Source organism: Agelaius tricolor, unplaced genomic scaffold (assembly GCF_023055355.1).
Source record: "Agelaius tricolor isolate 1412-34295 unplaced genomic scaffold, bAgeTri1.0.p SCAF_135, whole genome shotgun sequence".
NCBI lineage: Eukaryota > Metazoa > Chordata > Aves > Passeriformes > Icteridae > Agelaius > Agelaius tricolor.
The window spans coordinates 16,175-41,204 of NW_027269395.1; the positions used below are offsets into that span (position 1 = coordinate 16,175).

General features: G+C 64.1%; 4 protein-coding genes across 6 annotated transcripts in view; 1 reads left to right on the forward strand and 3 right to left on the reverse strand.

Moving 5' to 3' along the window:
- EPHB4 (EPH receptor B4) overlaps window positions 1-7,522 on the forward strand; it is a gene marked incomplete at its 5' end in the record, with an annotated part of 22,585 nt that extends 15,063 nt beyond the window's left edge. Inside the window, 6 exons of the mRNA XM_071420332.1 lie at window positions 736-882; window positions 1,434-1,505; window positions 2,259-2,408; window positions 5,172-5,344; window positions 5,615-5,740; window positions 6,064-7,522. Of these exons, the coding sequence (XP_071276433.1) occupies window positions 736-882; window positions 1,434-1,505; window positions 2,259-2,408; window positions 5,172-5,344; window positions 5,615-5,740; window positions 6,064-6,142 (747 nt within the window). The remainder of the gene's footprint in view (window positions 1-735; window positions 883-1,433; window positions 1,506-2,258; window positions 2,409-5,171; window positions 5,345-5,614; window positions 5,741-6,063) is intronic.
- On the reverse strand, window positions 6,191-15,679 carry LOC139586735 (transferrin receptor protein 2-like). The gene is given in 20 exon segments (XM_071420333.1): window positions 6,191-6,294; window positions 7,405-7,760; window positions 7,762-8,090; window positions 8,304-8,376; window positions 8,812-9,041; window positions 9,783-9,867; window positions 10,301-10,377; window positions 10,480-10,547; window positions 10,656-10,719; window positions 10,800-10,882; window positions 11,143-11,262; window positions 11,633-11,799; window positions 12,212-12,348; window positions 13,200-13,313; window positions 13,605-13,727; window positions 13,810-13,915; window positions 14,272-14,406; window positions 15,009-15,198; window positions 15,304-15,496; window positions 15,647-15,679. Coding segments are annotated over 20 exon segments (2,787 nt in total).
- A 1,003-nt stretch (window positions 15,680-16,682) lies between these two features.
- EPO (erythropoietin) lies at window positions 16,683-20,120 on the reverse strand. The gene is made up of 5 exons (XM_071420330.1): window positions 19,921-20,120; window positions 19,381-19,467; window positions 18,501-18,665; window positions 17,679-17,800; window positions 16,683-17,597 (listed from the first exon to the last, which is right to left on the reverse strand). The coding sequence occupies exons 1-5, from the start codon at window positions 20,095-20,097 to the stop codon at window positions 17,594-17,596; spliced, it is 555 nt and encodes a 184-aa protein (XP_071276431.1). The 5' UTR covers window positions 20,098-20,120; the 3' UTR covers window positions 16,683-17,593.
- Window positions 20,121-23,104: 2,984 nt separating this feature from the next.
- Window positions 23,105-25,011, reverse strand: POP7 (POP7 homolog, ribonuclease P/MRP subunit). Of its 3 annotated transcripts, none has more exons than XR_011677928.1 (3): window positions 24,683-25,011; window positions 23,557-24,259; window positions 23,105-23,518 (listed from the first exon to the last, which is right to left on the reverse strand). XR_011677928.1 is itself a non-coding variant. In XM_071420327.1 (2 exons), the coding sequence occupies exons 1-2, from the start codon at window positions 24,877-24,879 to the stop codon at window positions 23,749-23,751; spliced, it is 708 nt and encodes a 235-aa protein (XP_071276428.1). In that variant the 5' UTR covers window positions 24,880-25,011; the 3' UTR covers window positions 23,105-23,748. The 3 variants fall into 3 exon arrangements, 1 of the variants encoding a protein (XP_071276428.1); XR_011677927.1 differs by having other exon boundaries at window positions 23,105-23,249; window positions 23,287-24,259; XM_071420327.1 differs by having other exon boundaries at window positions 23,105-24,259.
- Between the last annotated feature and the right edge of the window lie 19 nt (window positions 25,012-25,030).

A 25,030-nucleotide genomic window follows, 5' to 3' on the forward strand; every position in this document is an offset into this window, starting at 1 on the left:
ACCGAGGGGACATTGGGGATGTTGGGGACATGCCCTGTGTCACCCCTGTGATGTCCCCATGGTGTCCCTGTGTCCCCTCAGGGCCGTGAGGGGACATTATCACCTCTCCAGCTGGTGGCCATGCCCTGTGTGTGATGTCCCCATGGTGTCCCCATGATGTCCCCATGCCCTGTGTCACCCCGGTGTCCCTGTGTCACCCCAGGGCCGTGAGGGGACACTGTCCCCCCTCCAGCTGGTGGCCATGCCCTGTGTGTGATGTCCCCATGATGTCCCCATGCCCTGTGTGTGATGTCCCCATGATGTCCCCATGCCCTGTGATGTCCCCATGATGTCCCTCTGTCACCCCCAGGGCCGTGAGGGGACACTGTCCCCGCTCCAGCTGGTGGCCATGCCCTGTGATGGTGGCCATGCCATGCTCTGTGATGTCCCCATGCCCTGTGTGTGATGTCCCCATGATGTCCCCATGATGTCCCCATGCCCTGTGTCACCCCGGTGTCCCTTTGTCACCCCCAGGGCCGTGAGGGGACGCTGTCCCCGCTCCAGCTGGTGGCCATGCCCTGTGATGGTGGCCATGCCCTGTGTCACCCTGGTGTCCCTTTGTCACCCCCAGGGCCGTGAGGGGACACTGTCCCCCCTCCAGCTGGTGGCCATGCCCTGTGTGTGATGTCCCCATGATGTCCCCATGCCCTGTGATGTCCCCATGATGTCCCCATGATGTCCCTCTGTCACCCCCAGGGCCGTGAGGGGACGCTGTCCCCGCTCCAGCTGGTGGCCATGCTCCGCGGCATCGCGGCCGGCATGCGCTACCTGGCCGAGGCCGGGTTCGTGCACCGCGACCTGGCCGCCAGGAACATCCTGGTGGACGCGCACCTGGTCTGCAAGGTGAGAGGTTTTGGGGGGATTTCGGGGGATTTCGGGGGATCCTGGTGGGTTTTGAGGGATCTCAGTGGGTTTGGGGGTGTGGAACATCCTGGTGGACGCGCACCTGGTCTGCGAGGTGAGAGGTTTTGGGGGATTTCGGGGGATTTTGGGGCATTCTGTTGGGTTTTGGGGGGATTCCAGCGGGTTTTGGGGCATTCTGTTGGGTTTTGGGGGATTCCAGCAGGTTTTGGGGCATTCTGTTGGGTTTTGGGGCATTCTGTTGGGTTTTGGGGGATTTTGGTGGGTTTTGGGGGCATTCTGTTGGGTTTTGGGGGATTTTGGTGGGTTTTGGGGCGTTCTGTTGGGTTTTGGGGGATTCCAGCAGATTTTGGGGCATTCTGTTGGGTTTTGAGGCAGTCTGTTGGGTTTTTGGGAATTCTGGTGGGTTTTGGGGGATTCCAGCGGGTTTTGGGGTCATTCTGTTGTGTTTTGGGGGGATTCCAGCGGATTTTGGGGCATTCTGTTGGGTTTTGGGGCACGGATCCCCCCTCTGGACACGCACCTGTCCCCAGGTGTCCGACTTTGGGCTCTCGCGGGCGCTGGACGGGGACAGGGACAACGACCCCACCTACACCAGCTCCCTGGTGAGACCCCCGGGCCCCCAGACCCGCGGGGTTGGGCGGATTTCGGCAGGTTTGGGGCTTCCTGGGTGGGATTTTGGGGTTTCCCGGGGGAATTTGGGGTTTCCTGGGGGATTTTGGGGTTTCCCGGGGGTTTTTGTGGTTTCCTGGGGGATTTTGGAGTTTCCCAGGTGGCTTTGGGGTTTCCTGGGCGGAATTTGGGGTTTCACGGTGGGGTTTTGAGGTTTCCTGGGTGTTTTTGGGGTCCCCTGATGGTTTTTGGGTCCCCCTGATGGTTTTTGGGTCCCCCTGATGGATTTTGGGGTCCTCTGACGGATTTTCGGGTCCCCCTGATGGATTTTGGGTCCCCCTGATGGATTTTGGGTCCCCTGATGGTTTTTGGGGTCCCATGATGGATTTTGAGGTCTCCTGATGGGTTTTGGGTCCCCCTGATGGATTTTGGGGTCCCCTGATGGATTTTGGGGTCCCCTTGATGGTTTTGTGGTCCCTGTGACAGATTTTGGGTCCCCCAGATGCTTTTTAGGGTCCCTGTGACAGATTTTGGAGTCCCCTGATGGTTTTTGGGGGTCCCCTGATGGATTTTGGGGTCCCATGATGGTTTTGTGGTCCCTGTGACAGATTTTGGGGTCCCCTAATGGATTTTGGGGTCCCCTGATGGTTTTGGGGTCCCCCTGATGGTTTTGGGTTCCCCTGACGGATTTTGGGGTCTCCTGATGGATTTTGGGGTCCCCTGACGGGTTTTGGGGCCCCGGGCAGGGCGGGAAGATCCCGATCCGCTGGACGGCGCCCGAGGCCATCGCGTTCCGCACGTTCACCTCGGCCAGCGACGCCTGGAGCTACGGCATCGTCATGTGGGAGGTGCTGAGCTTCGGGGAGCGGCCCTACTGGGACATGTCCAACCAGGACGTGAGTCACCCCAAAAAAACCCCAAAAACCCCCCCAAAAAAACCCCAAAATCCCCCCCAAAAAAAACCTCAAAAATCCCCCACAAAAAAACCCCAAAAAAACCCCAAAATCCCCCCCAAAAAAACCCCAAAACCCCCCCCAAAAAAACCCCAAAAATCCCCTCAAAAAAACCCCAAAAATCCCCCCAAAAAAAACCCCAAAAATCCCCCCAAAAAAACCCCAAAATCCCTCCAAAAAAACCCCAAAAATCCCCCCCAAAAAAACCCCAAAAACGGGTTCGTGAGGAGGTGCTGGGATTCGGGGAGCGGCCCTACTGGGACATGTCCAACCAGGACGTGAGTCACCCCAAAATCCCCCCCAAAAAAACCCCAAAAATCCCCCCAAAAAAACCCCAAAAATCCCCCCCAAAAAACCCCAAAAATCCCCCCAAAAAAACCCCAAAAACAGGATCGTGAGGAGGTGTTGAGATTCGGGGGGAGGCCCTACTGGGACACGTCCAACCAGGACGTGAGTGACCCCACATCCGAGACCCCAAAACCACCAAAAATCCCCCCCAAAAAAACCCCAAAATCCCCCCAAAAAAACCCCAAAAATCCCCCAGATCCCAGATTCCCCAAATCACCCCAAAAACGGGTTTGTGAGGAGGTGCTGGGATCCGGGGGGAGGCCCTACTGGGACACGTCCAACCAGGACGTGAGTGACCCCAAATCCGAGACCCCAAAACCACCAAAAATCCCCCCCAAAAAACCCCAAAATCCCCCCCAAAAAAAACCTAAAATCCCCCCCCAAAAAACCCCAAAATCCCCCCAAAAAAACCCCAAAATCCCCCCCAAAAAAAACCCCAAAATCCCCCCCAAAAAAACCCCAAAAATCCCCCCAAAAAAACCCCAAAAATCCCCCCAAAAAAACCCCAAAATCCCCCCAAAAAAACCCCCAAAATCCCCCCAAATCACCCCAAAAACGGGATCGTGAGGAGGTGTTGAGATTCGGGGAGCAGCCCTACTGGGACATGTCCAACCAGGACGTGAGTCACCCCAAAAAAAACCCCAAAATCCCCGCCAAAAAAACCCCAAAATCCCCCCCAAAAAAACCTCAAAAATCCCCTCAAAAAAACCCCAAAATCCCCCCCAAAAAAACCCCAAAAATCCCCTCAAAAAAACCCCAAAAATCCCCCCAAAAAAACCCCCAAAATCCGCCAAATCACCCCAAAAACGGGATCGTGAGGAGGTGCTGGGATTCGGGGGGAGGCCCTGCTGGGACACGTCCAACCAGGACGTGAGTGACCCCCAAATCCGAGACCCCAAAAATCCCAAAAATCCCAAATTCCCGAAAAAAACCCCAAACGGCCCCAAAACCCCCTCACCTGTGCCCAGGTGATCAACACCATCAAGCAGGATTATCATTAATATTGTCAATATTCCCATTTACCTGGCCCTCACCTGTGCATGTGCTCAATGCCATTGAGCAGGATTATAAATGCCTGTCTCACCTGTCCCATTTACCTGCACAGGTGATCAACGCCATCGAGCAGGATTATTGCCAATATTATCAATATTCCCATTTACCTGTGTCTCACCTGTGCATGTGATCAATGCCATTGAGCAGGATTATAAATGCCTGTCTCACCTGTCCCATTTACCTGCACAGGTGATCAACGCCATCGAGCAGGATCATTATCAATATTATCAATATTCCCATTTACCTGTGTCTCACCTGTCCCAGGTGATCAGCGCCATCGAGCAGGATTATTACCAATATTATCAATATTCCCATTTACCTGTGTCTCACCTGTGCAGGTGATCAACGCCATCGAGCAGGATTATTACCAATATTATCAATATTCTCACCTGTGTCTCACCTGCGCAGGTGATCAACGCCATCGAGCAGGATTGTTATCAATATTATCAATATTCCCATTTACCTGTCCCATTTACCTGTGCCAGGTGATCAACGCCATCGAGCAGGATCATTATCAATATTATAAATATTCTGATTTACCTGCACAGGTGATCAATGCCATCGAGCAGGATCATTATCAATATTCCCATTTACCTGTGTCTCACCTGCACAGGTGATCAACGCCATCGAGCAGCATTATTATCAATATTATCAATATTCCCATTTACCTGTCCCATTTACCTGTCCCAGGTGATCAACGCCATCGAGCAGGATCATTATCAATATTATAAATATTCTGATTTACCTGCACAGGTGATCAACGCCATCGAGCAGGATCATTATCAATATTCCCATTTACCTGTGTCTCACCTGCGCAGGTGATCAACGCCATCGAGCAGGATTATTACCAATATCCTCTCTCACCTGTCCCATTTACCTGTGCCAGGTGATCAACGCCATCGAGCAGGATCATTATCAATATTATCAATATTCCCATTTACCTGTCCCAGGTGATCAATGCCATTGAGCAGGATTATTATCAGTGTTATAAATGCCCCATTTACCTGTGTCTCACCTGCACAGGTGATCAACGCCATCGAGCAGGATTATTACCAATATTATAAATATTCTGATTTACCTGTCCCAGGTGATCAACGCCATCGAGCAGGATTGTTATCAATATTATCAATATTCCCATTTACCTGTGTCTCACCTGCGCAGGTGATCAACGCCATCGAGCAGGATTATTATCAGTGTTATAAATGCCCCATTTACCTGTGTCTCACCTGCGCAGGTGATCAATGCCATCGAGCAGGATTATTACCAATATTATCAATATTCTCACCTGTGTCTCACCTGTCCCAGGTGATCAACGCCATCGAGCAGGATTACCGGCTGCCGCCGCCGCCGCGCTGCCCGCCCGCCCTGCACCGGCTGATGCTGCAGTGCTGGCAGCGCGAGCGCCACGCCCGCCCCACCTTCCCACACCTGGTGCGCGCCCTGGACCGCCTGATCCGGCACCCCCAGAGCCTGCGCAGGTGAGGGCAGCACACCTGGGGGCGGGAGGGGTCTCAGCACACCTGGATTCACTGGGGAGAGGGGGTCCCAAAACGCCTTGAATTGGTGGGGAGGGGTCTCAGCGCACCTGGATTCACTGGGGAGAGACCCCACCACACCTCAGGCCATGGGGAGGGGTCCCCAGCACACCTGGATTAACTCAGGGGCTCCCAGCACACCTGAGTTCAAGGGGGGTCCAGGGGGTCCCCCCCAGCTCCTGCCTCTGACCCCTCCCCCCTCTATCCCCACAGCCCCTCCCCCTCCTGCCTGGACCCCGCCCCCCCCAAGGCCGAGCCCACCCCCACCCCCCCCTCGGGGGGGCACCTGGAGCCCCTCGGGGTCACGGGGCTGGAGCTGCTGCCCCGGCTGCGCGGCGAGTACGGGGGGCTCGGGAAATGGGGGGAAATGGGGGGCACGGGGGGAAATGGGGGGAGATTGGAGGGCACTGGGGGGCTGGGGGGGCATTGAGGGGCATTGGGGGGCTCAGGGGGGAAAATGGGGGGAGATCGGGGGGGAAATGGGGGGCACGGGGGGAAATGGGGGGCATTGGGGGGAAATGGGGGGCATTGGAGGGAAATGGGGGGCACTGGGGAGGCTGGGGGGGGGGGCATGGGGGGGCATTGGGGATGGGGGCAGGGGGGGCACTGGGGGCTCATGGGGGGCACAGGGACCCCGCAGTGACCCCCGGGTCCCTCCCCAGGGACCTCCTGCGCATGGGGGTGACGCTGCCCGGGCAGCAGGGCCTGCAGAGCCCCCCCAAAGGGGACCCCCAGTGCTGACACCGCCCCCGGCCACGCCCACGGCAAGATGGCCGCCGGGGAGAGGCGCTAAGGGACGCAGCTGGATGGTGGAGCAAGATGGCTGCCGGGACAAGATGGCCACCACGACAAGATGGCCGCCATGGACAATATGGCCACCCTGGACAATATGGCTGCCATGGACAGGACAACATGGCTGTCAATCCAACATGGCTACCCATCCAACATGGCTGCCTTTCCAACATGGCTGCCAATCCAACATGGCTACCCATCCAATATGGCTGCCTTTCCAACATGGCTGCCAATCCAACATGGCTACCCATCCAACATGGCTGCCTTTCCAATATGGCTGCCATTCCAACATGGCTGCCAGGACAATATGGCCATCAGAACAATATGGCTGCCAAACCAATATGGCCACCATTCCAACATGGCTGCCCATTCAACATGGCTGCCGTTCCAATATGGCCGCCGGGACAATAAAGCTCCACCCACCAATGAGCCAATGGGTGGGGTGGATCTCAGGGGCGTGGCCACCAATGGGAGTGACCAAATGTGAGTGGGTGTGGCCAATACAGATGTGGCCATGTGGGTGTGTTCGCCATGGGCGTGGTCATTGATGGGCGTGGTCACCAACGGGCGTGGCCTCGTTGCTTTTATTGTCCCAATTCCAGTCACAGCCAATAAACACGGCTGATGCAAATGAGGGGGCGTGGCTGTGCCCCCCGAGCTGTCCCCAGGGCCACCCCCAAGCCCCTCCCCGTCCCCAAAGTGTCACCAAGGGCCACCCGGGCCCTGAGTGTCCCCAAAATCCCAATTCCTGTCCCCAAAGTCCCCCTTGGTGTCCCCAAGGCCACCCCGCTCCCAGCTGTCCTCATAACCCCACCTGTCCCCACTGTCCCCAATGTCCCCACGGCCACCCCCATTGTCCCCAAGGCCACCCCTGATGTCCCCAAGGCCACTCCCCATGTCCCCGCAGTCCCCGCTGTCCCCGAGGCCACCCCCGATGTCCCCGATGTCCCCACTGTCCCCCGCCAGCGCCCCGGCCGTGCCACGCAGGGTCCAGGCCAGCAGCGCCAGCCGCAGCTGGACACTGTCCCCAAGTGTCCCCTCATTGTCACCAGGTGTCCCCTCATTGTCCCTGTGTGTGCCCACGCCGTCCCCAGCTGTCCCCGTGCCATCCCCAGGTGTCCCCACATTGTCCCCAGGTGTCCCTGTGCCATCCCCAGGTGTCCCCATGCCATCCCCTGCTGTCCCTGTGCCATCCCCAGGTGTCCCCATGCCATCCCCCGCTGTCCCTTTGCTGTCCCCCGCTGTCCCCAGCTCGGCCACCAGCGCCGCCAGCGTGTGCCCCCCCCGGCCCAGCAGGATGTGACGGAACGGGGACACCAGAGGGGACACGAACGGGGACAGCAGCGACGCCTCGGCCTGCGGGGACAGACAGAGGGACACGGTCAGGACAGGGACAGGGGCAGGGACACACGGACAGGGACACAGGGACAGGGACAGGGACAGGGACACACGGACAGGGACACATGGACACGGACAGGGACACACGGACAGAGGGACAGGGGGACAGTGGGGACAGGAGGGGACACGGGGAGAGGGAAGGGACCGGGAGGGGACAGGGCTGGGGACAGGTGACACACAGGTGAGGCAGGAGTGACACAGAGGTGACACTCAGGGATGGCACAGGTGACACAGGTGACACAGGTGATACACAGGTGACACAGGTGACACACAGGTGAGGCAGGGGTGACACAGAGGTGACAGGGGTGACACAGGTGACACACAGGTGACACACAGGTGACACACAGGTGACACTCACGGCCATGAGCCGCGCGTTGAAGCCGCGGTTGAGCCGCTCGTTGGCGCCGTCCGATCCCGACATGTCGCGACGGAGCGCGGCGGCCGCGCGCACAACGCCCCCTCTGGCCGAGGAGAGGCACTGCAGCGACAGCCCCCGCGCCTGGGGGGAAACGGCCTGGACTGGTTATACTGGGAGGGACTGGGAGCAGACGGGTCTATACTGGTTTATACTGGTCTATACTGCTCTGTACTGGTTTATACTGGTCTATACCCACCTGCAGCGGGGCCAGCTGCCGCACCAGCGCGTCCCCGATGGCCGCAGTCTATACTGGTCTGTACTGGTCTATACTGGTCCATACTGGTTCACACCCACCTGCAGCGGGGCCAGCTGCCTCACCAGCGCGTCCCCGATGGCTGCAGTCTGTACTGGTTTGTACTGGTCTATACTGGTTCATACTGGTCCATACTGGTCCATACTGGTTCACACCCACCTGCAGCGGGGCCAGCTGCCGCACCAGCGCATCCCCGATGGCCGCAGTCTGTACTGGTTTGTACTGCTCTGTACTGATCTATACTGGTCTATACTGGTTCATACTGGTCTATACTGGTCCATACTGGTCCATACCGGTTCCCACCCACCTGCAGCGGGGCCAGCTGCCGCACCAGCGCGTCCCCGATGGCCGCAGTCTGTACTGGTTTGTACTGGTCTATACTGGTCTATACTGGTCTATACTGGTCCATACTGGTCCATACCGGTGCACACCCACCTGCAGCGGGGCCAGCTGCCGCACCAGCGCGTCCCCGATGGCCGCAGTCTGTACTGGTTTGTACTGGTCTATACTGGTCTATACTGGTCTATACTGGTCCATACTGGTCCATACCGGTGCACACCCACCTGCAGCGGGGCCAGCTGCCGCACCAGCGCGTCCCCAATGGCCGCGGGCTCCAGCGGCAGCCGCGGGTCGTGGCCCAGGCGGAGCAGGAGCTGCGCGGCCACGGCGGCCACGGCGCGGGACACGGCCGGGAGGCGGCCCCGGAGCCGCGCCCCGAGCCGCGCCAGAGTGTCCTCGGGTGTGCCCAGGGCCGCCCTGGAGCCACCAACCCCGGGAGCCTGCGGGGACAATGGGGGACACGGTCACACAGGGACATGGGGACAGGGGGACAGAGTGTCCTCGGGTGCGCCCAGGCCGCCCTGGAGCCACCAACGCCGGGAGCCTGCGGGGACAATGGGGGACACAGGGACATGGGGACAGAGTGTCCTCGGGTGTGCCCAGGGCCACCCTGGAGCCACCAACCCCCGGAGCCTGCGGGGACAATGGGGGACACAGGGACATGGGGACAGAGTGTCCTCGGGTGTCCCCAGGGCTGCCCTGGAGCCACCAACTCCCGGAGCCTGTGGGGACACCGAGGGACACCGAGGGACACGGTCACACAGGGACAGGGGCACATGGGGACACCAAGGGGACAATGGGGGACACGGTCACACAGGGACATGGAGGGGACATGGGGACACCGAGGGGACACCAAGGGGACACAGGGGGGACACAGTCACACGGGGACATGGGGGGACATGGTCATGAGGGGACATCGGGGACAGAGAAGGGACAAAAGGACAGGGATCATGGGCAGGGAGGGGACAAGGGGACATTGGGGACATTGGGGACATTGGGGACAGAGGCAGGGAGGGACACAGGGACATGGTCCGGACGTGGGGACAGCAGAGAACGGGGACAGAGAGACACAGGGGTGGTGTGGGAACGTTTGGGGACACACCTGGGGACATTTTCAGGACATTTTAGGGACACTTTGGGGACACTGTGGGGACACTTTGGGGACACTGTGGGGGTCTCACCTCATCGAAGCCGAGCTCCAGCGCCGGGACCCCCGCGGCCGCCGTGAAGGGGAAGGCGCCGCTCTCGGGGGGCAGGGGGCGGATCCTGGGGGACAGACGGACACGGGTGGGACAGGGGGACACCTGAGGGTGTGCCCAGGTGTGTCCCCAGGTGATTCCCAGGTGTGTCCCAGGTGTGTCCCAGATGTGTCCAGGTGTGTCCCCAATGTCCCCAGGTGTCCCCAGGTGTGTCCCAGGTGTGTCCAGGTGTGTTCCCAATGTCTCCAGGTGTGTCCCAGGTGTCCCCAGGAGTGTCCCCAGGTGTCCCCAGGTGTGTCCCAGGTGTGTCCCAGGTGTGTCCCCAGGTGTGTCCAGGTGTGTCCCCAATGTCCCCAGGTGTCCCCAGGTGTGTCCCAGGTGTGTCCAGGTGTGTCCCCAATGTCCCCAGGTGTGTCCCAGGTGTCCCCAGGAGTGTCCCCAGGTGTCCCCAGGTGTCCCCAGGTGTGCCCAGGTGTGTCCCCAGGTGTGTCCCCACTCACACGTCGCTCTCCCAGCCCCGCCCCGGCCGCCTCAGCTGCTCCAGGAGGGATTTCCCGCCCTCGTTGGGGCTCTCCACCTTCATTGGGGGAGGGGGCGGTGATGTGAGGGGGGGGGAGTGAGGGGCCGCCCCTCCCCCACCCCTTTGGCCCCGCCCCCACCCCTTTGGCCCCGCCCCCACCTGCTCCAGGGCGCTCTCGATCAGCGGCCCCAGGGTGGGGCTGGTCCGGACCACGAAGCGATCGGCGCCTGTGGGGTGGGGGAGGGGATGGGGGAGGGGTCAGGGGGGGTGGGGGAGGGGCGGGGACCCCGCCCCCCCCCCCCCCCCCAAATCCCGGGGATGGGGGAGGGGCGCACCCAGCACGGGCCGGTCCAGGCTGACGTAGGCGGCGACTTTGGTGTGCAGGAGGTCGGGGTAGCCCTGGGGGGAGGGGCGGGGTCACCGCGGGGTCACCGCGGGGGGGTCACGGCAGGGTCACGGCGGGGTCACGGCGGGGTCACCTCGAGCCACTCGGTGGCCCCCAAGTGTCCGAACTCGGCCCCGTCCCAGCTGACGAAGAGGAGGGTCCGGCGGAGCTGGAACCCTGGGGGGAGGGGCGGGGGGCGGGGTCAGGGGGCGGAGTCGGGGGGGAGGGGAGACCCCGCCCACTGAGGGGGGGGGCGCCCAAAGGGCGGGCAATGCAGGCCCAGCCCCTCCCCCATGGCCCCGCCCCAGTTTGGGACCCACCCTCATTGATCGCCCCTCCCCCACCCTCGGAAGCCCCGCCCCCCTCAATTCGGGGAACCCCAAATTCCCCAATTTCAGCCCCGCCCAGCCCCAGCCCCAGCCCCGCCCCTCTCTCACCCTCTCGGCCAATGGCGGCGAAGAACCGGGCGAGCTCCAGCAGGAGGGCGGTGCCCATGCCCGAGGCCGCCGCCCCCGGCCCCAGCGAATCACGTTGGGCCCCCACGATGATGTAACAGTCTGGGCAGGGCCGGCATCAGCGAGGCCACGCCCCCTCCCACCGCCTCTGAATCCCATTGGCCCCGCCTATTCATTGTCCCACCCACTCTGACCACGCCCACATAACGAGCCTGTATTGACCACGCCCACTAATCACACACACTTCAGCCATCCCCAATTTCCATTGCCCCGCCCTCCTCTGTCCCCTCCACTGGCATGACCACACCCACCCTGGCCACGCCCCTTCCAGCTTGACCACACCCAATCAGTCATGCTCCACCCACCTCCATTAGTATATGACCACGCCCATATTCTGACCACACCCCTAAAGGACTCCGCCCATCCCGCCCACGCACCCTCTGGCCCCGCCCCCTCTTGCCCCGCCCCTCACCGGGCTCGAGGCGCCCCCGCAGGGCCCCAAAGACGCTGGTGAGGGTCCCGGGGCGCGTCCCCGCCCCCACCCGCAGCTGCAGCCGCCGCCCCCCTGGGCGGGGCCGGAACCGGAGGGACCCCCCCGGGACCCCCCAGCGCGGGGGGGCGAGGGGGGGGCCCAGGGCCCTGGAACGGGGGAGGGGACAGGGGTGAGACCCCCCCCCCAAAGCCTCAAATAGGGAGGGGGGAGTGGGGTGAGACCCCCTCCCCCGGGAGACGGAAATGGGGAGGGGGAGATGGGATGGGGAGATGGGGAGGGGTCCCGGGTTGATTTGAGGGGTCCCAGGTTAATTTGGGGTGGGGTCTGTGTTAATTTGGGGAGGGGTCTCAAGTTAATTTAGGGGTTATTGGTTAATTTGGGGGTTAATGGTTAATTTGGGGAGGGGTCTCAGGTTAATTTAGGGATTAATGGTTAATTTGGGGGTCCCAGGTTAATTTGGGGGTCCCAGGTTAATTTGGGGAGGGGTCCCATGTTAGTTTAGGGGTTAATGGTTAATTTGGGGGCTATTGGTTAATTTGGGGAGGGGTCTCTGGGTACCTCATCAGCCTCATGGCCGTGGCAGCGCTCAGGGGGTGGGCGGGGATCGGGGGCACCCCCGGGGGGGGCCCGGGGGGGGCGTGGCCACGGAAGGAGGGGAAGCCCCGGCTGAAGGGGTCCCCCGCCCCCTCCTGCACCTGCGGGGAGACATCAGAGACCGAGACCCCTCCCCAAAATACCCCAGAGACCTGCAAAGTAACCCCGAAAATACCCCCAGACCCCGACCCCCACCAGGACAATATGGCCGCCATCCCAATATGGCCACCAGGACAATATGGCTGACAATCCAATATGGCTGCCAATCCAATATGGCTGCCAATCCAATATGGCTGCCATTCCAATATGGCCACCAGGACAATATGGCTGCCGTTCCAATATGGCTGCCGTTCCAATATGGCTGCCATTCCAATATGGCTGCCATTCCAATATGGCTGCCATTCCAATATGGCTGCCATTCCAATATGGCTGCCAATCCAATATGGCTGCTATTCCAATATGGCTGGCAATCCAATATGGCTGCCTGTCCAACATGGCTGCCATTCCAATATGGCTGCCGTTCCAATATGGCTGCCAGGACATCAGGGACCGATTCCCCACCCAAATACCCCCAAGCCCCCCCAAAATAACCCCAAAAATGCCCCCCAGACCCCGACCCCCGCCCAAAAAAACCCAAATATTCCAATCCCCCCCAAACTCCGCCCAGAGACCCCCAAATACCCCTCAAATTACCCCAAATCCCCTCCTAAAATACCCCCCAACCCCCCCGAGACACCCCCCCCCAGAGACCCCCAAATACCCCTCAAATTACCCCAAATCCCCTCCTAAAATACCCCCCAACCCCCCGAGATACCCCCCGAGACCCCCAAATATCCCCAAAATTCCCCCCAAAATTCCCTAAACCCCCCCAGCCCCCCCAAGCCCCGCCCAGCTCCGCCCCCAGGACCCTCAATGCCCCTCCCCCCTCCACGCCCCGCCCCCACTCACGTGCAGGGTGGGGGTCGTGCCCCCCCCCCAGCCCGGGGCCCCCCCCGGGCCCGGCCGTGTCGCGGGGGTCGGGGTAGAGCAGGACCCCCAGAGCCCCCGCTGCAAACATGGCCGACACCTGGGGGGAGGGGCACGGGCATGGGGGCGGGGCTCCGACCAAGCCCCGCCCCCGTCCTGGTTTGGGGTCTCACTTCTGGGTTGGGGTCCCAGCCCCACCCCCACTTCCTTCCCCCCAAATTTTGGGGTGTCACCTGTTGGGTGGGGCTGCCCCTCCCCCAGTTTGTGGGCGTGGTCTCACCTTTCTGTGGGCGTGTCCCCCTCACCTGTTGGGCGGGGCTGCCCCGCCCCAGCCGCAGCAGTGCCAGGTGTCCCCGGCCCCGCCCCCTCGTTGTGGGCGTGTCCCCCTCACCTGTTGGGCGGGGCTGCCCCGCCCCAGCCGCAGCAGCGCCAGGTGTCCCCTCACCGTCACCCCCCGCGCCCGCAGCTCCGCCAGGTCCTGGGGGCGCCCATAGTGACCATAGACCAGCCCGCCCTGCGGGGGTCAGGGGTCACGGGTCACGGGTCACAGGTGGTCAGGGGTCAGCAGGGGTCGGCAGGGGTCAGAGGTCACTCACGGTGGCCGTCCCAGGGGCGCTCCAGGCACAGAACGCTTCCGGGTCCAGCGGGAGCCGCTCGAGCTCCTCCCCCCCCGGCCCCACCCAGCGCAGGGACACCGCCCCCCTGCGCAAAGGTCAGAGGTCAAAGGTCAGGGGTCAGGTGTCAGCTCTGCCTCCCCCCCCCCGCGGCCCTGGGGGATTTTTGACCTCCTGTGACCCCTCCCAATTGGCCCCTCCCCCGCCCCAGTGACCCCTCCATGACCCCTGATGACCCCAACAACCCCGTGGTGACCTTCCCTTGACACTTGGTGACCCCCGTGACCCCCCCGTGACCTCCCAGTGACCCCTCGGTGACCCCCTGACCCCCCTGACCCCCCTGTGACCTCTTGGTGATCCCCCCATGACCCCCCTGTGACCCCCCTGTGACCCCTTGGTGACCCCTGACCCCCCCCCATGACCCCCCCACACCCCCCCCATTACCGGACTGGGAGGGGGAGGGGCTGGGGGCGGCTCCAGGCCCGGCTCAGCCCCGCCCCCGCCAGGGCGCTCAGCACTGATTGGGCGAGAGCTCGGCCACGCCCCGACCCCGCCCCGTGCGGCCCCGAGCTGACCTCCCTGTGGGGGAGGGGTGGGGTCACACAGGGGTCACAGCGGGGTCAGGGGTCACAGAAGGGTCACAGGGGGCAGTAGTGACCATTGATGGTCAGTGGTCACTGTTGGTCACCAAAGGTCAGTAACAGTCACTATTGGTCAGTAGCAGGCAGTGGTCACTCAGTGGTCAGTGATGGTCACTATGGGTCACTAATGGTCAGTATGGGTCAGTGATGGTCACCAGTGGTCAGTGGTCGCTCAGTGGTCACTCAGTGGTCACTCAGTGGTCACTCAGTGGTCACTATGGGTCACTAATGGTCAGTATGGGTCAGTGATGGTCACTAGTGGTCAGTGGTCACTCAGTGTTCACCAGGGGTCAGTGGTCACTCAGTGGTCACTCAGTGGTCAGTGATGGTCACTATGGGTCAGTGGTCACTCAGTGGTCAGTGATGGTCACTAGTGATCAGTGGTCACTCAGTGTTCACCAGGGGTCAGTGGTCACTCAGTGGTCACTCAGTGGTCACTCAGTGGTCAGTGATGGTCACTGTGGGTCACTAATGGTCACTATGGGTCAGTGATGGTCACCAGTGGTCAGTGGTCACTCAGTGGTCACTCTGGTCACTCACCTGGCCCATTGCTCCACCCTCTCGTCCCGCAGGTGTCGCCTCAGCAGCTCTCGCAGGCGGGGCCGGGGGGGTGGAGCCTCTGAGCTGACCCCGCCCCAAACCAATTCTGGGGTGGAGCCTCCCGGTAGAGACCCCGCCCCTACGGCCCCGCCCCTGCAGGGGGTGTGGCCGAGGCCCGCCACCAACAGCCCTGGGGGCGGGGCCATAGGGGGCGGGGTCAGATATAGGCGGGACAACAGGGGGCGGGGTCACAGAGAGGCAGAGCCCCGGTGGGCGTGGCCTCGGGCTCCCGTACCCAATAGGAACGCGGTGGCCGAGCCCAGGGCCAGCATGGCCAGAGGGTGGAGCCAGGGGCGTGGTCTGCGCCGGGGGCGTGTCCGGGGGCGGGGCAGCCGCACCATTGGCTCCGCCCCCTCCTCCTCCTCCTCCTCTGCCTCCCCCCGGGGGTTTCTGTGCCGGGAATAGGAGACGGGACCCCCCCCGGGGGGCTGGGGGGGGGTCAGGACCCCCGAAATGGGGAGGGGGAGGGTCCAGGACCCCCCCAAAATGAAGGGGAGAGGTCAGGACCCCCGAAATGGGGGAGGGGGAGGGTCCAGGACCCCCGAAATGGGGGAGGGCGAGAGGGGGAGGGGCTTTACCGGTCCGTGGAAGCAGCGTCGCAGCGTCTCCATGGCAACCGGGGGGTCTGGGGGTCCCAGGGGGGTCAGGGGGGTCCTGGGGGGCTCACAGGGGTCCCGGGGCTGTTTTGGGGTCCCTGGGGGGGTCCCGGGGCTGTTTTAGGGACTCCGGGGCTGTTTTGGGGTCCCTGGGGGGGTCCCGGGCTGTTTTGGGGACTCCGGGGCTGTTTTGGGGACTCTGGGGGGTTCCCGGGCGTATTTTGGGGACTCCGGGGCTGTTTTGGGGTCCCTGGGGGGGTCCCGGGGGTCCCCGGGTGCTGCCGTTCCCCGCCCCCCCCCCCCCAGGTCAGACTTTGCCCCCGGGCGGACTTTGCCCCTCCCCCACCCCAAACCGGGGCCCCCCCCCCGCCCTCAAAGCCCCCCCGAGCCCCCCTGGGGTGACCCCAACCCCCCCCGAGCCCCCCAAAACACCCAAAATCCCCAAAAAATCCCCAAAATGCCCCAAAATGCCCCAAATCCCCGGCCCCGCTCACCCGCGGCCGCCGGAGCCGCGCTGGCCCCGCCCCCAGAGGTGAGAAAAAGAGGCGGGGCCTGAGCGAGGGGCGTGGCCAGCGGTGCCGGGAAAGGGGCGTGGTTTGTGAAGAAACGTGTGTGGGTTTGGTAGGGGCGTGGTCAAAGGAGGCTCCGCCCCGGCGCCGCCCGGTCCCGGCGGGGATTGGCCGAGCCCGCGGGGATTTGGGGGGGATTTGAGGGGGTTTGGGGGGGTCAGGGATGTTCGGGGGGCGGCTCAGAGGGTTTGGGGGGGTCCCGGGTTATTTGGGGTCCCGGTTTTGGATCCCATGGAATTTGGGGGTCCCGGTGCATTCCGGGGTCCCAGTTTGGGGGTCCCAAATGGTTTGGGGATCCCGGTTCGGGGGTCCCGGGTTATTTGGGGGTCCCAGTTTGAGGGTCCCAGTTTGGGGGTCCCGGGTTATTTGGGGGTCCCAGTTTGGGGGTCCCAAATGGTTTGGGGATCCCAGTTTTAGGGGTCCCGGGTTGGGGGTCCCGAGGCTTTTGGGGCACCCGATTTGGTGGTCCTGGAGATTTTGGGGGTCCCTGTTTAGGGGTCCCGGGTTATTTGGGGGTCCCGGGTAATTTGGGGGTCCCGGCGCAGGCATTCTCGGGGCGGGCTCTCATAAATATTCTCGTGTTTGCATTAAGTTACATAGGAGGGGGCGGGGTCTCCCCTGAGTGACAGCTGTCAATCAATCACCCGCGGGGCCTGGGCAGCCCAGGGCGCTCAGGCGGGGGGGGGATGATTGACAGCTGTCAATCACCTGCCGGCGCGTGCAACGTGCCGGGGGGAGGGGAGGGGGTGCCGACGGCTCCTGGTGCTGGTGATTGACAGCTGACAGTCCTGGTGATTGACAGCTGACAGCCCTGGTGATTGACAGCTGACAGCCCTGGTGATTGACAGCTGACAGTCCAGGTGATTGACAGCTGACAGTCCTGCTAATCGGGGGTGGTCCGTGATGATTGGCAGCTGCTGCTGATGATTGACAGCTGACGGTGATGATTGACAGCTGACGGTGATGATTGACAGCTGATGATCACTGACAGCGGCTGATGATGACTGGCAGCTCTGCATGCTGATTGACAGCTGACAGTGCTGAGAGTTATGGACAATGACTGACAGCTGCAGATGATGATTGACAGCTGGTGACGATGATGTCCGGCAGTTCTCTGTGATGATTGACAGCTGCCGGTTCTGATGGACAGCTGCTGGCTGAGAGCGGTGGCTTTGGGCGATGATTGACAGCTGTCTCTGGTGATGATTGACAGCTGTATCCTGTGATTGACAGCTATCTCCAGTCAATGACAGCTGTCTCTGATTGACAACTGCTGATGGTAATGATTGACAGCTCTCTCTGCTGATGACTGACAGCTGTCTCCAGCGATGACTGACAGCTGTCTCCGCTGATTGACAGCTCACCTGGGGCAGGTGTCGGCCAGCAGTGACTGACAGCTGTCTCCAGCGATGACTGACAGCTGTCTCCGTTGATTGACAGCTCACCTGGGGCAGGTGTCGGCCAGGTACAGCCGCACCTTCCCGCGCAGGAAGCGGCTCAGGACCCCCAGGAGCCGGGGGAGGGTCCGGACCCGCACGGGGGCGGGGGGCGACGGCGGGGGCGTGGCCTGAGGGAGGGGGCGGGGTCAGGGGGGACGGACCGCCCCCGGACCCTCAAAAACCCGAAAAACTCAAAACTCCCCCCAAAAACCCCCGGACTGCCAAAAATCCCCAAACCCCACTGGAGCCCCTCAAACCCCCCTAAATCTCCCTCAAATCCGCCCAGAACCCCCCAAATCTCCCCCAAACATCCCCCAGGACCCCCAACTCCCCCCAAGACCCCCAGAAATCCCCCCAAACTTCCCCAAATTCCTCCCAAACCCCTCCAGGACCCCCCAAACCTCCCCAAATCCCCCCAGTTTCCCCCAGGACCCCCCAAATCCCTCCCCAAACTCCTCCCAAATCCCCCTAAGCCTCACCCTAACCCAAACCTCCCCAAATCCCCCCTAAACGCACTCAGGACCTCCATAAATCCCCCCCAAACCCCCCAAATCCCCCCGTTACCGGTGCGGGCCATGCTCCAAACCCCCCAAATCCGCCCAATTTCCCCCAATTTCCCCCCAAATCCCCCCGGTTACCGGCGCGGGCAGCCCCCGCAGCAGCCTGGCCGGACCCCAAACCCCCTCGGGACCCCCATAAATCCCCCAATTTCCCCCCAAATCCCCCCGGTTACCGGCGCGGGCAGCCCCCGCAGCAGCCGCGCCATGCCCCAAACCCCCTCGGGACCCCCATAAATCCCCCAATTTCCCCCCAAATCCCCCCGGTTACCGGCGCGGGCAGCCCCCGCAGCAGCCGCGCCAGGCTCCGCGCGGCTCCGTACGCTCGGTCCAGGCTCGGCCGCACCCGCGGGTCCCGCAGCAGCTCCCGCGCCCGCAGCACCGCGGCCGCCAGCGCCGCCTGGCCCCGGGCCACCTCCAGCGCGCGGGACCCCGCCTGCCGCACCGGGACGGGGTCACGGGGGGACTCGTGTCCCCCGACTTTTCCCGATTTCCCCCGACTTTTCCCCGATTTTTCCCCGATTTTCCCCGATTTTTCCCTGATTTTTCCCGATTTTCTCAGATTTCCCCCGATTTTCCCTGATTTTTCCCGATTTTCCCTGATTTTCCCCAATTTTTCCCCCCAGTTTCCCCCCCCCAATTTTTCCCCGACTTTTCCCCGAGTTTTCCCGATTTTCCCCGATTTTTCCCCGATTTTTCCCATTTTTTCCCCGATTTTTCCCGACTTTCCCTGATTTTCCCCGATATTTCCCAATTTTTCCCGATCTTAGCTGATTTTCCCCTGATTTTCCCCGATTTTTCCCCGACTTTTCCCAATTTTCTCTGATTTTCCCCCGATTTTCCCCCGACTTTCCCCGATTTTCTCCAATTTTCCCTGATTTTTCCCCATTTTCCCCGACTTTCCCCGATTTTCCTTGATTTTCCCCGTTCTTCTCCATTTTCCCGATTTCCCAGGATTTCCCCCATTTTTTCCCAATTTCTCCCGTTTATTTTCCCGATTTCCCGGGTTTCGCCCCCCCCATTTTTCCCCATCTCCCCCATTTTCCCCCATTTCCTGGGATTTCCCCCATTTTTTCCCGATTTCCCGGGTTTTTCCCCCCGTTTTCCCCAATTTTCCCGATTTCCCGGTATTTTCCCCCATTCCCACTCACGTCCAGGCTCCGCCACACGTTGAAGTTGACGCCGGGGTCGGGGACAGCGACGGCCTCGGGGAGGTCACAGTGGGGGCCGCACCCGGCCTGGGGGGGACGGACACGGTCACCGAGGGGACCCCGCCTGTGTCCCCAAGGCCCCCCAAATGTCCCCAAGCCCCCCCAATTGTCCCCAAGCCCCCCCAAATGTCCCCAAGACCCCCCAGATGTCCCCAAGGCCTGCAATGCCCCCACACCCCTCAATGTCACCAGCCCCCCCAAATGTCCCCAATGTCCCCGATGTCCCCAAGCTCCCCCAAATGTCTCCAAGGCCCCCCCAAATGTCCCCGATGTCCCCAAGCCCTGCAATGTCCCCACACCCCTCGATGTCCCCAAGCCCCCAAATGTCCCTGAGCCCCCCGATGTCCCCACAGCCCCCTGATGTCCACATGCCCCTCAATGTCCCCACGCCCCTCAATGTCCCCAAGCCCCCCGCTGTCCCCGCTGTCCCCTCTGTCCCCGATGTCCCCAAGCCTCCCGCTGTCCCCGCTGTCCCCTCACCGTGCCGCGCTCGGCGTCGCGCGCCTCCAGGATGAAGCGCTCCATCACTCGGGGGTCGCAGAGCGAGGGGGGGCCCTCGGGACGGGGCTGGGGGCGCCCCGGGACCCCCAACAGCAGCAGCAGCAGCAGCAGCGAGCACAGCCCTGGGGGGGGGGACACGGGGGTCAGCGGGGACATCCCGAGGGACGCGGGGACAGCCCCGGGACACGGGGACAGCCCAGGAATGGGGACAATGGGGACAGCCCAGGAATGGGGACACGGGGACACGGGGACAGCCCCGGGACACGGGGACATCTCAGGAATGGGGACAATGGGGACATGGAGACAGCCCCGGGACACGGGGACAGCCCAGGAATGGGGACATGGGGACAGCCCCGGGACACGGGGACATCCCAGGAATGGGGACAATGGGGACACGGGGACAGCCCCGGGACGTGGGGACATCCCAGGAATGGGGACACGGGGACAGCCCCGGGACACGGGGACAGCCCCCGAACCCCCGGGACCCCCCGGCCCAGGGATACCGGAGACCCCCCCTCACCTGAGCGTTCCCCCCTCACCTGAGCGTTTCCCCCTCACCTGAGCCCCCCCCCTCCCTTGAGTGCCCCGCCCCCCAGAACTTCCCGGGCTCTCGGTGGCCCCCGGGACCCCCGACACACCTGGGACCCCCCCCCCCCGCGTGGTGTCCCCCCCACACCTGTGTCCCCGCCGGCCACCTGAGCGCGCGGGACGCACCTGGGCACCCCCAAACTCCCCCCCCGCGAGACCCCCGGCTGTTACCTGCGCCCCGCCCCTCCCGGTGCCGCCGCACACGTGGGTGTCCCCCCTCCCCCGCACACCTGGGCCCCCCCGGCACACCTGGGACCCTCGGGCACACCTGGGCCCCCCCGGCACACCTGTCCCCCCCCCCCGGCGCCCCGCGCTCACCCGCCGCCCCCATGGCCGGCTGCTCATGGCCCGGGGGTCCCTGGTGGCCGTCCCGGGGCTGTCCCGTCCCCGCCGCGTCCCCCGGCCCCGGCCCCGGTTAATGTTTGATCCGAGGGGCCGCGGGGCCGGAAGGGCCCTTGGGGGGGGGGGTTTCCATCCGCTCCCCCCGCCGCCCCCCCCAGACCGTCGAGGAAAAGGCAGCGCCGGGCGCAGCACGTCGGCCCCTGGCCACGGGCCACCCCCGGGCGCCGGACAGGCGGGGGGACACCGGGAGGGGGGGACACCGGGACGGGGGGGACACGGGGACGTGAGGAGCCAGGCACGGAGGTGTGGGAATGGCGGGATATGGGGGGGACACGGCGGGGACACGGGGATGGGGGGCTCGGAATGGGGGGGCACGGCGGGGACACGGCGGGGACACGGGGACACCGGGAGGGGGGGCTGGGAATGCAGGGACACGGGGGAGACACAGGGAGGACATGGGGGGGACACGGGGACAGGGGGACACGGGGGGGACACGGCGGGGACAGATGGACATGGGACAAGAAAAAGGGGTGAGACGGGGATAGTGAATGGGGGGGACACGGGGGGACACGGGGACACAGGGAAAAGGGGGACACAGGGATAGGATGACAGCGCGGGACAGGGGGACACGGCGTGACACGGGGTGACACGGGGTGACACGAGGATGGGCACGGAGGTGTGGGGACAGGAGGAAGGACACGGAGGGGACACGGAGGGGACAGAGGGACACGGAGAAAGAGGGACACAGGCACGGGGGGTTGGGCACGGAGGTGTGGGGGGACACAGTGGGGGTCAGGGTGGGGACACGGGGACACAAGGACACACAGGGACACACAGGGACAAGGAGCCCGACATGCAGATGGGGACAGAAGTGGGGACAGGGGCACGGGGAGTTGGGGACACACGGGGACAGGGATGGGGGACAGGGAGAGTGCCATGGGGGGCACACGGCGACAACGCCCCGGGCACGGAGGTGCGGGACGGGGACAGAAGGGACGAGGGGACAGAAGTGGGGACACGGCGGTGGCAGAGCGGGCGCGGGGATGGCGACATCGGCGTGGGGGGACGCGGGGACGGCGACACGGGGATGGGGACGCGGGGACGGCGACTCGGGGACACCCCCGGGCCGTGGGAGCGCGGTGACACGCGAGCGGGGACACGGGGACGCGCCAGGCCGGGGGATCCCGGGATCCCCCCGGGCCCGGCGGAAGCGGCCGAACAATGGGGCAGCGTCACTGTCGCCGTCACCGTCCCCGCCGGCAGCGCCACCGCGGCCCCGGGGGCGGCCCCGGGGACCCCCCGGCCCGGGGGACACGGAGGGGCGGGGGGGGGGGACACGGGCAGGGCCGAGGGGACGGGAGGCGACACGGGGGACACGGAGGGGGGCGACACGGGCAGAGCGGAGGCGACGCGGCGGGCACGGGGGGCGCGGCAGGGGCCGCGCGGGACACTCAGGTGACACGGAGGTGACACGGGGGACCCGGAGGTGACACGGGCCCCCTGCCAGGCCGTACGTGCGGCTCCGCACAGCCCGGCCGCGGCTCCGGCGCCAGCGGGGCCAAAGGGCACCCGGGGGCGGGGGGACGGCGACAGCGACAGCGACGTCACCGACGCCAAAGGGTCCCCCCGGTGTCCCCCCCCCCCCCCCCCGGGCAGGGACAGCCCCGCACGGCGGGGACGGCCCGGGGACAGCCTGGGGGACCCCCCGGTCACCGGGAGCCCCCTCTGGTCACCTGGCGGTGCCTTTGTCACCTGCGTGTCCCTTTTGTCACCCGGGTGTCCCTGCGTCACCAGGGTCCCCCTCATTTCTCCCTCCCCCGTGCACCTTTAATGTCCTCAGGGTCACCTGGACCCCCCCAAGTCCCCACATTTCCCCATGGAGTCCCTCTTTGTCACCTGGGTCCCCCCGGTCCCCTCTGGGGTCCCTCTTTATCCCCTGGGTCCCCCATGGGGTCCCTTTTTGTCACCTGGGTGCCCCTGGTGTCCCTCTTTGTCACCTGGCTCCCCCCTGGGGTCCCTCTTTGTCCCCTGGGTCCCCCCCCGTTGTCACCCGGACCCTCTCCCTGTCCCCCCCGCCAGGTCCCCTGGGTCCCCCATTGTCACCTGGGGGTTTCCTGCCCCAAATGTCACCGGTGACGCAGAGGAAGCCCCAGTCCCGCCTCACAGCCTGTCCCAAAAAACCCCAACAATCCCCAAAAAACCCAAATCCCCCCCAAAAACCCCGAGGCGTCACTGCTGCTGCCACCGGCTTTATTGGGGTGTCACCTCCCTGTGCTCCCCCCAAAGTCTCCAGGCTGCTGTGGGGAGCCTTGGGGTGACATCGAGGCCTTGGGGTGACATCAAGGGCCCAGAGTGACATTGAGAGGCTCAGGGTGACACTGAGGGCTCAGGGTGACACCGAGAGCTTGGGGTGACACCAAGGGCTTGCAGTGACATTGTGGGCTCAGGGTGACACCGAGAGCTTTCAGTGACATTGTGGGCTCAGGGTGACACCAAGAGCTTGGGGTGACATCGATGGTTTGGGGTGACACCAAGGGACCCGAAATGACATCGAGGGCTTGGGGTGACGTCCAGAGGCTCAGGGTGACACCGAGGGGCCTGGGGTGACACTGAGAGCTTGGGGTGACATCGAGGGCTTGGGGTGACACTGAGAGCTTGGGGTGACATCCAGAGCCTCAGGGTGACACTGAGTGCTTGCAGTGACATCGAGAGCTCAGGGTGACATCATGGTGGCCCCAGCTCACGGCGCTCTGGACCCGTTGGTGGCATCTCGGTGTCCCCAAGTCCTTGCGGGTTCCGGGTGACCGTGACCGGCCCCGGGCAGGTTCCGGGGGGATTTCGGTGACCCCCGGATCGTGGGGGTGGTCCCGGCCCCCCTCACGCGCAGGGCGCCTCCCTGCAGAGCCGGATGTGGATGGCCGAGTTGTGCCGCGGGTTGTCCCCGTCGCCGTCGCCGCTGTCGGCGCTGTCGGGGCGCTCGCGGTGGCGCTCGCGGTGCCGGTGGTCCCGGAGGGGCACGGAGGAGGTGCTGGCGTGGAGCCGCAGCGCGCCGCCCGCGCCCGCCTGCAGCTGCAGCGCCAGGTTGATGGTGCGGGGCACGGCGAGCCCCAGCCCGTGCAGCCGCAGCTCCCCGGGAGCCCCCCCGGGACCCCCGCCCGGCGCCAGGAGCCGCTGGCAGCGCCGCAGCTGCGCCCGGAAATCCGAGCGTGACGTCACGAACACGTCATTGCTGCCCGGGACGGCGGCGGCGGCGGCGGAGGCGGGGGGGGAGCCCGGGGTAGGCGGGGCTGGCCCCGGGGTGGGCGGGGCACGGCGGCGGCGGCGCGAGGGGGGCCCGGGGAGCGCCCCCGGCGGCGGGGACGGAGCTGCGGAGCGGCCCGAGGACATTCTGGGGAGGGGGGGAGAAATGGGGAGGGGGCGTCAGGGGGGGGATCCCGGAACCCCCCGGGAACCCCCCGGGAACCCCCCCGGGACCCCCGAACCTCCCCCACACCCCGAACACCCCCCCAGACCCCACAACCGCCCCAGACCCCCCCAAACCCACCGTGAGCTCCTCCCCCGAGGACATTCTGGGCAGAGGGGGGAAAATGGGGAGGGGGCGTCAGAGGAGGAACCGGGGACCCTCCCCACACCCCGAACCCCCCCCCCCCAGACCTCCCCAAACCGCCCGTGACCGCCCCTGTGACCCCCTGACCCCCCCCGTGACCCCCCAACCTCCCCCCCCGACACTGAACCCCGCCCCCAGATCCCCCCCAAACCCCCCGGGACCCCTCCCGGGACCCCCTCCCCAAAATCCCCCCCCCCCGCGAACCTCGCGCGTCCCGCGCCGCCGCCGCTTCCGCTACGAGGCCACGCCTCCCCCGGAGCCACGCCCCGCATCGGCGCGGACACGCCCATATTAAGCACCGCCCACATCGAACCACGGCCCCCCCGCGCGCCAGGGAGCGTTTTTTGGGGTGTTTTTGGTTTTTTTTTAGGGCCGACAGGGGGCGCTCCGCCCCATCCCATTGCGCACGAGCCCCGCCCCCAACGGATCCGCCATTTTGGGGGTTTTTAATTAATAAAAACCGTTAATTTTTTAGTTAATCAGGGGGGATAATTGCGTGGGAGTGGCTTAAGGGAAACCACGCCCCTTTTCACAGACAGATGCCCACACAGC